Source organism: Xiphias gladius, chromosome 22 (genome assembly GCF_016859285.1).
Source record: "Xiphias gladius isolate SHS-SW01 ecotype Sanya breed wild chromosome 22, ASM1685928v1, whole genome shotgun sequence".
Taxonomy (NCBI): Eukaryota; Metazoa; Chordata; class Actinopteri; order Istiophoriformes; family Xiphiidae; genus Xiphias; species Xiphias gladius.
This window is the reverse complement of record NC_053421.1, coordinates 10,933,078-10,950,599: the sequence shown is the minus strand read 5'-3', so window position 1 is coordinate 10,950,599 and position 17,522 is coordinate 10,933,078. Positions and strand designations below refer to the sequence as shown.

General features: G+C 38.7%; 1 protein-coding gene across 4 annotated transcripts in view; it reads left to right on the top strand.

Moving 5' to 3' along the window:
- Window positions 1-15,874, top strand: part of grb10b (growth factor receptor-bound protein 10b) — a 67,213-nt gene extending 51,339 nt beyond the window's left edge. For 3 of the 4 annotated variants that reach the window (XM_040116941.1, XM_040116940.1, XM_040116943.1), the window contains 12 exons: window positions 1-68; window positions 4,623-4,738; window positions 5,299-5,373; window positions 7,140-7,277; window positions 7,586-7,696; window positions 8,108-8,206; window positions 8,505-8,582; window positions 8,884-9,000; window positions 9,557-9,623; window positions 9,754-9,841; window positions 10,003-10,096; window positions 10,649-15,874. The exon at window positions 1-68 is cut by the window's left edge and continues 89 nt beyond it. In XM_040116941.1, coding sequence (XP_039972875.1) covers window positions 1-68; window positions 4,623-4,738; window positions 5,299-5,373; window positions 7,140-7,277; window positions 7,586-7,696; window positions 8,108-8,206; window positions 8,505-8,582; window positions 8,884-9,000; window positions 9,557-9,623; window positions 9,754-9,841; window positions 10,003-10,096; window positions 10,649-10,795 — 1,198 coding nt within the window. In that variant the 3' untranslated portion in view covers window positions 10,796-15,874. The remainder of the gene's footprint in view (window positions 69-4,622; window positions 4,739-5,298; window positions 5,374-7,139; window positions 7,278-7,585; window positions 7,697-8,107; window positions 8,207-8,504; window positions 8,583-8,883; window positions 9,001-9,556; window positions 9,624-9,753; window positions 9,842-10,002; window positions 10,097-10,648) is intronic. The other variant, XM_040116942.1, reaches the window with a different exon arrangement.
- The last annotated feature ends 1,648 nt before the right edge of the window (window positions 15,875-17,522 follow it).

The window sequence follows — 17,522 nt, the reverse complement described above, 5'->3', positions numbered from 1 at the left end:
TTATAAAAGCCATTGTGTGGATGACAACAGTTGGGCACTTGTCGAACACCACCCGCTGCTAGGGCTAGGTAAGGGGCAGAGCCCTGGAGGCCTAAAACACTGTTCACATTCACACAAAGGCACACATGAACACACATGAACGGACGCTCGCACACTCTCACTTGCCCACACAGACACTCATGGACTTTTGGGTGGGCTGAGACATGCAATACAATCACTGACATACACAGGTGTATTCACATGTATGCATGCATGCATGCGTGCCCGCATACTTGGGCAGACAGTTCAGGCGCATATTCTCACGCAAGCTTGTATTCAAGCATGAATGCATGCGCATACTATACAGCGTATGCATGAACAGAGGCACAATGTCCAATGATCTAATCAAGTACAACACACTGGCTGTGTGAAAGTTGCTGTAGCAGTGCAGTATTAGAAGCAGGACAGCGCTATTTCATGAAAAATGGAGGCAGACATTGAGCACACACACTGAGCTGCTTGTCACTGAAAGGTAAGTAGGTTAAGGGTATTGATCAGCTTGTTTGCAAACAGAAAGTGATGGAAATAAATAATGCATTGATCATGAGGTCAGAGTTGCTTTAGTACTGACAGACCAATGATTTTCTGATTCAGTAGTGAAGAGACAGTTGAAAGCTGAAAAAAAAAAAAAGAAAAGCAGTCACAAGATATCTGACCTAAATGTACAGTGGTTGTGTTGGAGATGGAACAGCTGCTTCTAGATGATAAATTTAAAAGTGTAAGATGATAAATAATCCTAAACTTTGTCATCATGAAAGCTGATGCTATTTGCATGAATGAACGAAAGGTGATGTATGTTTGAGCCTGAGGTTTCCTAAAGTTATTCCATGCAAGTAAATCGCAGACTTACTCTAAGTGGAGAAAAGCCTTTCCCAGGGGCCCTTATTAAAGCTTGCCAATACTTGGGGAACCAGTAGATCGTCTCTTTGGTACCATCTCATAAATCAAACCAACACAGCAATTGATAAATTTTACCGCCTGAAGCCTACTTCTTTAGACTCTTTTGAGCATTGTTGGTGGTTTAGAGAAAATTTTATGAATAGGATGGCAACAGAAAGCAAAGCAAAAGAGAGTGTCATATATGATATTCGATGTCCATCACTGATATTTTGAACTCTGACAGGCTCATTTAAGGTCACAAGATTGCTTGGATGCAGGTCTTAGTCTAAAATCATCCTGGATATAGGGGAAGATTCAGTACAGTTCCACCCCAGATTACTCTGAGTCCCAAGAAAGATTGTAATGCAGAAGATTATATTATGATGTAATTTTTTTTTCAGTTGTTACTGAAGGTGAATTACATGAAGGGCTCACAGTGGAAGCCTGCAGATGAGAAGGTAAAGGAAGAGATGGTGATAACAAAAGGTTATTGATTAGGAGATGTAGCCATGTAACTGATGAACACTGTAATAAAACCCTTGACGACTTGTGCTCTCCTCAGTATCAGAGTTGGTGTAATGTTATTGATCCATTACTATAAATGAAACAGCAGAGAGGTGATGGAGATGATTGATGAGGAGTTTAAAAGCATATTGTTCGTGTTAGAGGTTAGAGGTTCAGTGGCGAGACCAGCAACACCACTCTCCTGAAAATAGAAGCTCTTACTGCATCAGACAGGGACCTCTGGACTAATGTGGTGGAAAAAGGCCTGTATGATGATTGCTGGTCCCTCTCAGAAATGAGGAAGAGTGTAGTAGTAGAGCATTTAGTTTGATATAACAGATTTAAGATTTTAGTTTGCTGGTCTCTATTAGTTAGAGAGATAGCGTGTTGTAGAGCAAATCCTTCATAGACGTAGGAGCAAACACTGATTGAGGTATTTGAAAAAGTGGGGGAAAGGTATGTTTCACAATATAGCTCACTGAGCATAGCACTATTGCTTTTGCAGATTTAGTTTTTTTATATCTATGAACACTAAATGCATGAGAATAAAATGAGAAACGAAAATGGTCTAAAAAGTAGAAAACAGTTGTCAAAAAATGCTGTTTAATCAAGGAATTTTGACTTGTTGCCACATTAAGTAGAAAGAGAGCTTTGCGTTTTTGTCAGGGTGATTTTGCGTTACACTTGGCACCGCAACAGTAAGTTTGGAAAGTCGTGGCCAGCTGAACGTTAGAAAACCTAACCTGCCCCTGAGGAGAGGGCGATTATAAAGCACTTATGGAAGACAAGTTGAGCCTGTGCTCTGTGCTCATGTCTGTGCAGTTTAACAGATGTGGGAGAGAAGGGGGTGTAGTTTTATACAGAGCAGTGTGCCTGGTAGTGAAACGTAGAAGTACGCGGTGAAAAACATATGTAAAAACATTTCTTTCGTGCTGGTTCAACTGACAACTTGTGTCAATATATTTTCTGTTTTTCCAAGAATTTATATTTATATCCACACACAGGCTGTTTTGCTGTCATGTGAGAAAACCTTTAGAAAATATATTGCATTATTCAAAGTATAGGTCCCAAAGCTATAAGCTAATATTTCGCCATCCATCCTGATCTGATTACATATCTCATCAGTGCTGCCAACACGACGCTGCCAAATACAGTTCGGTTGGCTTGTCTTGAATGATATAATTTCTGGCTCAGATGAACTCTGTTCTATTACAGCCCTTCCTCTGTTCTGGCACACCTGTACTGCAACCGTATTCTTTGCAGGTCTGGAATAAGTACTTATCGTATTTATGTTTAGAAGTTTCAGCAAATGAGATGTGATGAAGCAGCAGCGTGCTGATTGTTAAAATTGAAGGGTTATGCTTTTGCCAACACAAAGTGCGTATGCATGTGTGTTTGTAGATGTGTGCATAAGTGAATTTGTGTCTGCACATACTAAAAAAAAAAAATAAAAACCTGCCAAAGGAGGGAAATATTTGGGGTTGAATTCCTTACAGAGGTATTTGTTATTCCTCTGTGTATCGTATGCATTGTATAGACATATTTATTACAGTAATTTAGATATTGTAATCAGTGATCTGGCTTGTTGGTGGTCTGTTAGTTGTCTGATTGCGTGATCTTTCCTGTAATTGTTAAATGTGGCTTGTTGCTTTTGAGTCATAAATTGTAACTGTGTTTAAATTACTTCTCATGTGTTGAATGACCCACTGGAAAACCAGAAACATGATAAGTGTAATGTGTGTGTATAGTCTTTTGAAGCATAGTTTCAATTTTCAAAACCAATTTTAGCCTTTTGTTTTTTTTTAGTATGAGATGTGGCAGTACATGAGATTCCTGCTTGAGCGTGTACGTGCCCATGTGTGTGTGCACAGACTGCAAGTCTGAACTGCACATGTATGTGCTGTGATACTTAATGTGTGCACATGTGGTTGGGTGGTAGACGAGAATAGCAGTTTCAGAGAGACCCGCACAATAGTGTGTTTGAATAGAGAGGCCTATTCCCGTACATTGCTGGCCACTCTTGGTATTCTTCTGAATAGGATGAAATGGTCCTTTGAGGTAAGTGACATTGACCTCTACTTGTATGCTCGAAAAGGTTAACAACTCTGGGACAGTGAAGTAGTGTTGGCGGGGTGAGTCACTGTCACGAACATGAGTGACTCATCAGACAGACAACAGGATGAAACAGAAAGAAAAAGAAGTTGAGACAGTGTTGAAGAGACCGTGACAGAGGAATAAAGAGGAAGAGCAAGGGGACACATGAAATGACGTAATGGTTTGAGATAGAGCTGTGCAGCAAGCACATAAGTTCTAAGTTCCTCACATCAAAAAGAGGTACCAGACCGTACTGGTGTTGCAAACTTTAGTTAAGTTATGAAATTTAATTAAATCTACTGGGGAAAGAAAAGATTTCTTTTATTAAAGACACTACAGAGAAAACTTGTAAGGCTTTTGGAATTAACTTAGTCATGTCCGGTTTCAGCATCACAGTCAGAGAATATAAATCACCGGGACCTCTGACCACATTTATTCAAGGGGAGACTTTTAGCTGAATCACATCCTCCTTTATTCACATTAAAAGAGAAAGGCCTTGGTCTAATCATCAGTCACAGCTGGTTTGATGAGCGCAAACCATTGAAACCGGTCTGCAATTTTAGAGGTCCTTTTAGGCCACTGAACAAGTCTAGTGAAACCCAGGATCATTTTTAGAGCTGTTTAGTCCTGTTAACCACTTTTTTAAGCCGAATTCAGTATTGCCTAAAACTGTTTCTTAACTTTATAAAGAAAAGTCTTTAATCATACATAGAAGATTACTTGTGGTTATAAAAACATCAAAGTACTTGTTGAGATTGAGTGAGTGTGCTTTATCTTTCAGTTTTGTTTTCCTGTTTTTCTTCAACTCTTTGTGTCTGGCTTACGAGAAACGGTGATGATATCTGCCCAGGTCATTAGAGATTTCCATGGTACTTGTGTGTCACACTAAAACAAAATGTTGCGATAGTAATATTAAAGGTTACTTTGTTCAGATATTCATGTCACTATTCACGCTTTTGACAGAAGTCCTTATATTATTGTGAGTTTATCAAAAATAGCTTATCTGTATTGGTGAGGCAAATGTGGGAAACTTATGAAACAGTTTAAATAATAAATAATAACCTCTATCATTGTTCTGGTTCCTCTCTCTTCCTGTCTCACCTCAGAGCGCTGTCTAGAAGACCATGAGCTGGTGGTTCAGGTCCAGGCCTCTATGAGCAGCGACAGTAGATTCCTCTTCAGGAAGAACTATGCCAAATATGAATTCTTCAGAAACCCCTTGGTAATTGCTTCCTCTCAGACATTTCTTAACATGCTGTGTCACTGCTGATGTCCTCTTGTTGAATACTATTGCACCTATAGCCTGAAAAAAAAATAATAATAATAATAATTCACCAATGGCAAAAGCTCCTTGTGGATTTTGCCTTTACAGTTTTGTGGTCCTTAATACTATTATTATTTTTTAGATCATTTGAAACAAAATGTTACAAGATACAACCACTAAAAGTATAGCTTTATTACACCAAATTCTTTCTAGTATTTAAAGCACTTAGACAAAGGAAAGGAGATTTTTAAATAAATGCTTTACTGTTGTAATAGTATTTATTAATGATTTATTAGTGATAATTTGCTTCACAGAGGAAATGAAAGGCAAGTTCCGTGACAAAAGTCTCCCTTTGTTTTGTATTCTTGTGAAATATTATGACAGCTGACTGTAGTAATGAGATTGCGAGACGTTTCTTTTTCTGTCACAAATTCCTACCCTATAATTATTGTCACAGTGGCTGACATTCTCTGTCTGTCTGTCTGCCTCCGTCTCTCTCCACCTTCTTCTTCCACCAGACGTTTTTCCCGGAGCACATGGTTGCATGGTGCCAGGAAACCAATCGTACGATTCCACCATCTCAGCTCCTTCAGGTACACAGAGCACACACACACACACACACACACACACACACACACATACACATACACTCTCACACACGTTTGTCTGCTTCTCTCATTCTCTCTCCTCTCTCTGACATGCACACAGCTAGGCTTACCTCAGAGTCAGCACCCGCTCCCTAGTGTACAACCAAGCAGACGTACCTCACCTCTGACCCTTAGACAGTGTGTCTCGTCAGAGCCTGCAGTAATAACTACGGTTGATCCCCTGTTGACACATAACTGTCTCGGCACTCGCACCGCAGGTCCGACACTTGTGATGGATGGAATTAGGCAGTCAGAAATAGAAACACAGTTCTTCACCTGCCTACTATTTGTCTGCACAGTATGAATTCTCGCACGTGTGTCACACTCCTTATCTGCCTCAGAGACCACTCACAGGCCATATAGTGATTTCTCAAAAACAAATGAGAAAGAAAAAGTCCAGGAGGACCCCAGACAAAAAGATTCTTGGGACTTTGAAGAGCTTTGATCTTAATGGATGGAGGGTTTACATGCAGTCTGGCTCTCTCCTGTATCATGTAATGGAGCCGTCAGAGACAGAACCGCAAGCGGAATCCATCCCTTCACCCTTGCCACTCACAGAAAGCTTTTAGTGTAACTCCCCTGCTGATCGCATAGACGTTTCACTCTGTTATGCTCTACATAGAGGAGTCAATAAATGAATGGGGATGGGGCAGCCAGAGTTGTGTCAGGAATTCCCAGTGTTTGACTTATTCTAAACACAAGGTCTTTGCACTCAGTTAGAGTGCTGGCCAAACCAAGATGCTTTATGACCTGAGCTCAACCAGGTGCTGGCAATATTCACTATTATGCAAGAAACATATGTCACTGCAAAGTGGTATGTAGTGCCTCGAAAAGAAAGCTATTGAATGAACGTTGCATGTGAACCTGCGCTCCTAAAATGTTGGAAAACGCTCATGCGTGACGCCCATTTTAAGTTGTTTCCAAAACACTGGGATACATGTGCTTTAAATATAAGAGTCCTCTGGAACAGTTTACCTTCTCGCCGCAAGCCACAGATTCCAATTCAACTCTAATAACATAATCTGCCACTGCATGGTGTGATATTTTTATGAAACATGAAAACCACAAATTCCAAATACTTCAGATACCCACAACACAATTCAGGCTTTAAGGGTAATAGTAATCCGATAGGAATGTACTGTACGTGGACTCAGTGTATGTACTGTCTTTGCCTTGGCAGGAACAGTGCATAACATGACACTTCGTGTTTATGTATTTTTTTCTTTGTCTTCCTTAAAACAGATAGAAAAATGTCTGAAGAAGTTAATTACAGACCCAGCTCAAAACATAAATAACTAATGTATGTACTGTACATACTAATCTCTGTGTGTGTATGCACACATGACAGTGTCCGGATCCTGTCAGCCCTCTTCAGTACTCTACACCCTTTGATTTTTCAGACAGTAGCTTATCCAGACAGCAGCACGATGTCTGGCCTTGTTGTGGTTGATACCGTGGTGTGTAAGAATCCAAGCTGCTGCCCATCTAAGGCTTCAGCTCTCAGTCTTGCACTGATGCAGGAAGCCCAGATGACGCTCTAGTCTTTGACAAAAAGCAATTGCCGGTGACAAGAGACCTTATGGGCTTCAGGTGTGATTCAGCATTGCCCTCCTGAGGCAGAGAAACCTTGACTGAGAACATTATAGAGAGAATAAATCCAAAATGTTGTGTGCGGATCCTTTGCTTAATGTCTTTCATGCTCCCTCTTTCAGAACTTCCTAGCAACCAGCAGCTGTCCAGAGATCCAGGGGCATCTCTATGTGAAGGAGGTGGGTAGGAAGTCATGGAAGAAAGTTTACATGTTCCTGCGGCGCTCAGGACTCTACTGTTCTACAAAAGGAAGCTCAAAGGTAACGGCAACTCAATCTTTAATCTTCAAGTGATAGAATATATTTAATCGTAAATTACTTTGTAATTACTTTGCTTTGTAATTACAGTCATTTTTTTGCCACTGAATAATTCATATGCATACCATTTAAAGATTTTATAGTAATAACATAGTAAATATTCCAGATTAAATGTAATTGCCTTCAAAAAAAACCCAGTGTGTCATTGATGGTGGTCTCTCTGTATACGTCTCTGTCTTTCAGTGTACCTCCACACCTCCAGGCTGTGTCTCTCTGTGATGTTCTGACTCATTAATTATTTCTGTCTCCAGGAGCCCAGACATCTACAGTTACTAGCAGACCTAGAGGACAGCAACATCTTCACTGTCATCACAGGCAAAAAGCAGCATGGTGCACCCACAGACTACGGGTTCTGCATCAAGGTGAGTCTCAGATCAAAGCGGTGAGATAAAGCTGATTTCTGATGAAACATGAGCTGAGTAATGATTGACAGCCTGCGCAGCTCCCTGTCTCACGAGAAGGGCGTCGGCATGTAATTGTACTAAATATGAGTGCAGAGGCTCTGGTTTATTGATGATTTATTGCTGTATTTTTCAATCATGTTTGAATTGTGAATAGTGTTTTTTACCTCATATTTTCTTTTATTTCTAAGTTTTAGGTGTTAAAGATTTTGTAGATGAGCCAACAGTTAAAGGATTTTTTCTTTCATTATCCTTGTTAATTCAGTTAAGTCTATCAGTGATAAAGGTGATGGTGGTGGTGAAACCTATGCAGTATCATGGAATGAGTCATTTATTATCTCTGTGCTGATTCTGAAAAATGTTCATTTGCAGCCCAATAAAGGTCGAGGGGAGTTGAAGGAGTTGAGGATGCTGTGTGCCGAGGATGAACAGGGCAGGACCTGTTGGATGACTGCCTTCCGGCTCTTTAAGGTAACACCACGACAGTCTCAAAAATATATACCATAGTTTTTGGTGTGTTTTTTCTCTCAAATCACACCACACCGTATACACTATAGCACAGTATAGTAACTTTGGTCAGGAAGTACAGAGTTTCTGGGCAGGAATCAAGATTTTTTTAACTGGGCTGGAATCAGAAATGGGTTGGGAAGTTGAGTAAAAAAAATATTTCTGACCCCATCTGATAGACTATCAGCAAACATTTAACTGTTTCCACTCATTAAGCATTTTGATAGTGTCGGTTGACCAGTGGGTTCCCTTTTCTCTACAGTACGGGATTGTATTGTACCAGAATTACAAGATTCCTCAACAAAGAAAAACCTTAATTTCACACTTCTCAGCCCCTGTGGTAAGTTTCCTTCTTCCTCTAAAATTCTGTTGAAGCACCTTAAAACGTACAACACTGAAACGCCCATGTCAGCATAGCAACATTGCCTTGAAACACTCACAGATCTGCTAACGAACTAGTCTGACAAGTTTAGGAAAATGGCATTCGACAGTACTTACCCCTGCCACACCACTTTTTATTGCACTGCCTTTGTCTCCGTTTTAATTGTACCATGGCACTTGTGTTGCTGCTGCCTTTGTTGTGTAAGCTGTATGTCTTTGTATCCACATTTTGACTGTCATGTAACTCTGTCACCCCCTAGCGGAGTGTATCAGAGAACTCCCTTGTGGCGATGGATTTCTCAGGGAGGATAGGCAGGGTGATTGACAACCCTGTGGAAGCTCAGAGTGCTGCAATGGAGGAGGGACATGCGTGGAGGGTGAGACACAATCTCGGTTGTTATGTTACCTCTGTCAACAATGCTAGGAGCAAACCTCACAAGATCTCTACATTATTTATTTGGCTCAAATATTCATACAGAGCAAATTTCCCTCTGGTTGTAAGTGTTGATTTTTCGGTTATTTTGAGCTGACAAAAGTATATAGCTGTGGGGCAGATATCAAAACATGGAAAGTGGATTCATTTCTAATCTTAAAGTCATCCACAATAATTAAGTCATTATAATTAAGACAGTACGTAGATGATATTGAGGCTTACCAAATGTAGAGGAAGCATAGTTCAACTTTGGTCTTATCTAAGTTTAAAAAATAATTATACAATACATTAACAACATCTGACCTGTTCTTCCCTCTTAAATGACCTACACTTTTTACATTTAACTTGAGATTTTTTTCTATACTGTTAAGAAAAGTGAAACTTCAGCACCACGAATTGAGAAAAACTGTAATAGGCATAAACATTCTGAACTGTCATGTACTATACCAGATCGTGAAATAATCCCCTGTTGTGTTGTCTGTGTGTGGCATCTCTCTCAGAAGAGGAGTCAACGAATGAACATATTAGGATCCCACAGTCCACTACACCACTCCTCACTAAGCTCAGGTAAATGCAAAGACCCTTAGGATCAGCAAAGTAGTTGACTGTTAATTTTTTTCCATTTTTTTTTTTTAGTTCAAATAATATGACAGATGTTTAAGATGTATTTTAAAGTGTTGTTTTTTTTTTTCTGCAGTTATCCACATAGCTCAGCTGTGGTTCCATGGCAGGATATCCAGGGAGGAATCCCATCGCATCATCCACCAGCAGGGACAAGTAGATGGGTAAGTGAGCTGGAGCAATTTTATACACGCAGTTTTCCCATTCACTGAATATGCATAAAACACAAACGACAGCAGTTAAATGTTTTTCCTCACTTCATGCATTAAAGTTGAGCCAACTGAATATTTTTTCTCACACTTTTCTCCTTTCCCTTGTTGCACAGGTTGTTTCTGCTGAGAGTCAGTCAGAGTAACCCCAAGGCATTTGTGCTCACATTGTGCCATCACCAGAAAATCAAACATTTCCAGATACTACCGGTATGCATTTCGTGGTGTTTAATAATTTTTAGAAATGCTTTTGTGTCACTTTTGTGACATGTCTGTTTCTTTTTTTCAGGAAACAATAAAAGCAGCCTTGACATGTACTGTTGTGTTGATCAATAAGGATTTATGGCAAATGGCTACTGTACTCCCGCACAGGTCATATTGTTGCATCTGTTAGCTCTTTGCCAACCATTTTCCATTTTTGTTGTGCCATCTGTAGAAAAGCAATGTTTTCGCGAGTTATGCCAATGCCACAAAGGAAACTATTATTGCAAAACATGAAAAGGATAATGTGAATTTGGTTAATTTGGATAAAAAAGGTTGCTCGAGACTAGTGCCTCTCTCGAATGTAGGAAATAAGACTAAAAAAATGATAGTATGATAGTATAGTATAGTATAGTATATAGTATATAGTATGATTTGTTGCTACAAAGCTCAAACATGTAAACCCATTGTTTTAGGTCTCTTTTTCACCTTGTCCTTTCTTTTCTCTTGCCATGTGGTGTGTCCCTGCTCACTCTCACCCGGACCCTCTGACACTGCCAGTGTGAAGAGGACGGCCAAGTCTTCTTCAGCCTTGACGACGGCGCCACCAAATTCACCGACCTGATTCAGCTGGTGGAGTTCTACCAGCTCAACAGAGGAGTGCTGCCTTGTAAACTCAAACACCCCTGCACCGTCGTGGCCTTATGACATCTTCGGATCATCTGACCCCATGACCCCTATCACCTGACCTGACTCTGCCTAAAACAAACAAGACAAAAAGAATCTTTCTGTTGGGTGGTTCTTTTGTTTTTTTCTTTATAAGAAGCTGGTGAATTGACAGATGTTTCATCGTTGTTTTATAATGTCGTGAGTCTGCCAGAGACTGCTGACTTGTTGGATTTCTTTTGGTTTGCATGGATGTTTGAGGAGTCGGATGCACAATTTGCTCACGAGGTTCCTTAGTCAGAAAGAGAGAACTTAAAGGAAATGAACACTGCCATTTGTGTCAATGCTGTAGCAAAATCTTCCACAATCTTGCTATCCACAGTCATCGATAAGCTTGGACCCAAAATCTTTCAAGGTTTAATCTCACAGTTCAAGTGTAGACTGCATTTCCCTTCAACTGGACAATCAGCAGGACAGTTCGAGCTTTGTTTGGACCCCTCTCCTGTCTGAGAACAAACAGTAGTCTCTCTCAAACCTTTCATCACACGTCCTCAAAGAATATACCGTAGAAGGAGAGTTGATCGTTTTGCACTCATCGGACTGGGAGTGGCCTTTGAAAGTGCATGACCTCTCCGCTTCAGCATTACTTAACCATGAGATGGTGCCACCGCCCTCTAGTGTCATGGGCATGCAAGGACATGTCCACATTCAACATGGATGAGATTTGAGGCACCAGAAAGAGCATTGCTGTCGAATCCTTTTGAGATTTGGAGACATCAGAAGTTTGTCAAGTCAAACTACCCTGGAGAAAAAGGTTAAGGAAAATTCTGGAACTATTAGGACAAAATATTTTTTTAATAGTGGACAATACAAAGTCTGCATTGTCCACGCTCTCAGAAATTAATTTCTTTTCTCATTGATACATTCATTGCAGTTATGTATTGTTATCAATATTCTCTTCAGTAGTTTTGTTTAAAGTCCATTTTTTCCATTCTGGATATTTGCAACTCTTCATTATTTACTATACTTGTTATTCTATTGCACGCTCCAGTTCCTGAAAGTATTTCCCAGGCAACTTCCACATAAATGAATAAGCATAATTCAAACTACGGTGTCATTCAGGGTAAAATAACAAGTAATAAAGTTAGAACAATTGTAATTAGGTAGACAGTTTTACAAGTGCAGCCATATGCAGTAGTTTTATCCATTTGCTTTTGCTGCAGGCAAATGCATACATAAAACTACCTGTTGCACAATGGAGATCATCAGTTTTTTGTCCGATTCTCCTCACCACGGCACAGGGAAGGATAACCACTAGCATCTCCTTCAGGAGTTTTACCCACATAACTGTCAGCAAATCAAAGGAAACACAATCTGTATTACTCTTTGCCAAACAAAACTACTTCAGCCCGGAGATACAGTGGATCCTGTGGGCAACACCTGTCCTGGTTCTTGACCTTCTCTTCACATATGTTTCAGCAACCGCCTCCTACCTGCTGGAAGTCACTGAGATGGTGTCAGACATAAATGTGGCTAGGAAAGTGGTTTAGTGTGCTCTGACTCCACACTGATAGTAGACTCTGTGCATTACTTTCCGCATAATGCAGCCGTTCTCTGCCTGTGAACAAACAGAATCACATATACACCTACTGCCTACTGCACACCACCTATTTATGAATTCAGACAGACTATCAACAAAAAGTTAGCTGCTGCTACAGTGTGGGAAAAAAACATGTAAGGGAAGAAGTTTGTCACACATCAAAATATTGAAAACAAATGATGCCTCTCATTCTCCTCTTTCCTTTCTCTGCCCATCTCACCCGGTCTCATTACACTTTCTTTAGTCTACTGTTCGATAAAGTGAAATTACTCAGTGGTATGGAAGCAACATAAAACAACATAAAACAGAGGGCAAACAACTCTTACTGAGTGAGTTTGAGAGCACTGGATATGCCTACAGCTTGTCCCAGACAGTGTCATTTCAGCAAAAATCTGTTGTTTTCCGAATGCCAGCCAAGGTCAGTCGAAGATATATTAACGGATTTCCCTTTGTTTTTTGGCCAAATGCAGCTCCTGTAATTAACTTCAGTGAATGGAAGATCTGAGCAGGGTGTCCCTAGATAACCTGGATCCAAATTCTTTTTGAATGGATAGGGACACTTTTTTTGTGACACTAAATGACCACGTCTGGCAGAATGGAACTAAATGGAAAACACATAAAGGTCAAACCCCAGCAGTCTCATACTGAGAGACACAGATAAATACTCAACTTTCTTGTTTGGATTTCTGTTGATAGTTAAACTAAGACCGTTTTGTAACTTCACATAAGTCATTCCCGGTGAAATATCTTACCACAAACAGCAGTTTTTGCTTTTTTATTTCTTCACCTGAAATTTCTAAACACTCACTTGAAAGTTTTCTATGAGTCCAAGTTTTGTTGGTGGTAGCTCTGTTTAGACCAACAGCCATCTTTTAAGGTATATTTAACATCTGAGATGCAGAATAGCCGCACTATATTGACACTCTGTGTGGTCAACATCTAAGATGCAATGACTCAGTCATTTTTTTAAAGTATTGTTGCAGCAAAATGTATTTATTTATCTGGATGTGACTGATTACTTGAAAATTTTAGATTTCCTTTTCCCAGCACTGTTCTGTACTGTTTTTTTTTGTCATTACAATGAAATGATTGACCAGATTGATTTATTATTATTATAATAATTATTATAATAATTATTATTATAATTATTGCAATGTCATAGCATCTATTGAGTTTTTTACTTTCTTTTTTTTATTTTGGTTTTGATTATTCAAGAATAATTTAACAAGACTTATGAAGTGATGTTTTAAAGCACACTGGCATCCATAGTGTTAACATTTTTGTCCCAGTAGATGACAGGGGGAATGTTGTGAAATTGAAAACAAAGAAAAAAACACTTGAGTTTCCCAAAACATTAGTCACTCAGGTGTTTCTTCATACCCTTTTTAATTACTGTTTTTTTTTTCTCCCCAACTTATAAAAATATCTTCTTTTAAGAATTCTACACGTTTTTGTTAAAAAAGCCCCAAGTTTTCTTATCATCACTGTCTTGTGGTGACCTAAACTAGAAAAAATAGATATGAAGTAACAAAGCCACAAATGTTGTAGGAAATCGGTCTCAAGTAAGCCTCAGCGTCCTCATAATTCATTGTTAAAATGCCATTCCTTAAAGAAAGAATTGTAGAAATTTAGATGTAGAAAAAAAAAACCTTTTTACATTCAAGTTAAACCTTTTCAGTGAAAATCTTGAAATGCCTAGATTAGTCATAATTGAAGAAATGCATACCAACAATCGCCCCACACATATAATAAGGCATTGTCACAATTTCCTCTGTGTTAATTTATACCCTTAAAACTGCAATGAACAGGGAACTTACCATACCATAACCAAACCTTACCAGAGCAACATTGTTAAATGGGTTACAGCATTGACCTCAGGATGAAGAAACTGAAATGAATAGGTAGATTTTATCATTTGCATGAATGTGGAACTTGAGTTTGTTGTGTAGGGAGTCTGTCATATCTGATATCTGATACGTTGATATTTGGAGGAATCTGGATTATAACAATACAGAAATTCGTTTGTAGTTGCTGAAAGTCATCTTAAGCTATTATGACCTCAGCGCAATGTTGATGCTAGTGATTTCTACGTACTAATTTAAGTCCCCTGAGATTCAGATTCAGTCTACCCACTTTGCTCTCATTCTCGAATTCCCAAATAGCATTTTTCTTTCTGACTGATGTGAATGGCAAAAGATGTTAATGTGAGGGACAGGTCGGTTAGTGTTAGTACCTTCATAAAAAGTGTCACAGGATCTTATTTACTCTAATGCAAAAGCCGTAAAGTAAATTCAATTAGTGAACACATGGACCGATAAATCAGGGGATTTGAATATCCACATTTTTACACAGAGATGAATGTAACTGGGTTGCTCAGGGTTGACTTGGAGCATGTTAAAAACTACTGGTCCTTCAGATCTCGAGGACTTTTATGTACAGGATGTTAATGACTCTTGAATATTTTAGTTTCATTAAGCTGGGAGTTGTTAACTTCTCTCCATTATGTGCACCACCCATCTGCTAGTTGTGATTACTTGAAAATATCATTGCAGCAAAATTGAGTAGATTCAGTACTATTTAAAGAGTACATTTAGTTTAACAGTGTTTTTAATATTATTGATTAATCTGTTCATAAAAAAGCCTAAAATACTTGCCTGGCTACCTGAGCTGATTCAAAGCCCCATCAAACAATGTTACCTATTCAGCCTCAGTTATCACACTGGGCTGAACAACATCTGAACAATTTATAAAACACGCTAAATACTCGTGCCATCAATTCTAGTAATTTAGAAGAAATTATGATCTAATCTGATTCATTGAATTCTATTATGCTGTGTTTTATAGAGATGGTCAAGTACACACTCAAGATGTGTGAATAAAATAACTGACAGTGTAGCACAGTGTCAGTTTTGGTAGCCAGGTAACTTTTAACCACAGATGGTGCCTCTGATGACTCCTCTTTCTCTGCATAAACAAGACCTAACATTTGGGCTGAATGACAGACAAAGCTACCCTTCAGAGGGGACCATTCACACTCGAAAACCTTGCAATTTTAATAAGTACTACTCAATGAATACAATTCAGCAACAGAAAACGGCACTCTAAAAGATTCTGGCGAAACGTGATCGAGAATGAATGCTTGTATTTTCAGCTGCAGTTTCAGTTTACTTTTTGAATTGAAAGTGCATTGGCCCCAATCCTACGAAGATGGATTGAATCGATTATCATCTTGGTTCTTGTGCATTTTCATAACATTGTCACGATGCCAGATACCATGGCTGTACAAATGAGTAAAGTAAAAAATATATCTATATAAAAAAATATAAACTATTATGTATTTCAGGGAATGCAAAAAAGAAAACAGTAACTTATCTCTTTTTTGTAAGAGAGAGCTCCTGTATTCATAATGTGCTTTGCTTCAATCTGTAAATAGTTGAATGGCTTATAAATCTTAATTGTAACCTTTTCAGGTATTTTTGTACAAATAAGGGACTGATATATTCTGTTTATTGTAATTAGAATAAAACATTAATACATTGATATAAAAAAAAACCTACTCTGTGTTTGTTTTTATTGAGGGAAACCTCTTTTGAGACATTCGCTAACGAAAGAATGTAACATTACTGCACTCTATTATACTGTAATCTATTTAATTAATATTAAGAGATTTACAGAGTGTTATTCAAACTTATATGTGCATTGCTTGCCATGACTATTGCATGAACAGTTGTGTGTTTTCCAGATTCAGGTATGTCCAAGATCTGAAAAACAAATATTCCAAATTCTACACCCTATCCTGGGCCAAACACAGATATTACGGTAAATTGTTTTATATTCAATTCTACTGAAATTCCACTGAAAGAGTAACCTTTAGTTTTTCCACTAGATGGCGCAATGCCACAACAAGTTCAAGGGCTGAAAAACTGAAGTTACTCTAATTTATTCTGGGAACAATATGTGTGGAGCCAATAAATCCTGCAAATACTTAATTATACGATATACGAATGCTGATGCAAAGGAAATCGGGTTAATGTGGGGTCCCACACTAAGAAAAAGTGCATTGGTCCTACTGAGAACTGAACCTTTGACACCATCTGTGCGTCACACCCTTTGGATTATCAGTCATGCAAAAATAGTGAGATTTCAAGGCTTAAAGGGGCAAAGAAAAAGATTAACATATCTGAAGCTTTGCAGCTTCCTGGCAAAGTAACTTTTACACAAAAATCACAAAGCAATGTTAGTTTGCTATACTTTCGTTTTAAAGTAGATTTGGTTACAATTTGGATGGAGAAAATAACTGAACAATGTAATGAAATCCACTGCAGTGGCCCTGCAAAAAATACTTCCCTCATTAAGTTTATAATTTCATCATTTGTTAACACTGTGACAGAGAGATGTTCACCAATATTTAAAGAATTTCTTGGAAGCTGTAGTTTTACATTTTCTTTAGCCTACTGTTGAATAAAGTGGAAATACTCAGTGGAATGGAAAAAACATAAAACTGAAAATTTTAGGACCCAGACTTCATACAGCAAAAATCCTACAGGGCCCATTCTGTTGTAACCCATGTCCCTTCATTTGAGTTTACTGACTTGCCCCTGTTTTTTTCAATGACAAAGATGACAGCATCTGACTGAGAACAGAGGGCATACAACTTTTACTCATCACCTATTTTCCTAATGCCAGACAAGGTCATTCAAAGATATATTAACGGATTTCCCTTTGTTTATTGGCCAAATGCAGCTCCTGTAATTAACTTCAGTGAATGGAAGATCTGAGCAGGGTGTCCCTAGATAACCTGGATCCAAATTCTTTTTGAATGGATAGGGACACTTTTTTTGTGACACTAAATGACCTCGTCTGGCAGAATGGAACTAAATGGAAAACACATAAAGGTCAAACCCCAGCAGTCTCATACTGAGAGACACAGATAAATACTCAACTTTCTTGTTTGGATTTCTGTTGATAGTTAAACTAAGACCGTTTTGTAACTTCACATAAGTCATTCCCGGTGAAATATCTTACCACAAACAGCAGTTTTTGCTTTTTTATTTCTTCACCTGAAATTTCTAAACACTCACTTGAAAGTTTTCTATGAGTCCAAGTTTTCTTGGTGGTAGCTCTGTTTAGGCCAACAGCCATCTTTTAAGGTATATTTAACATCTGAGA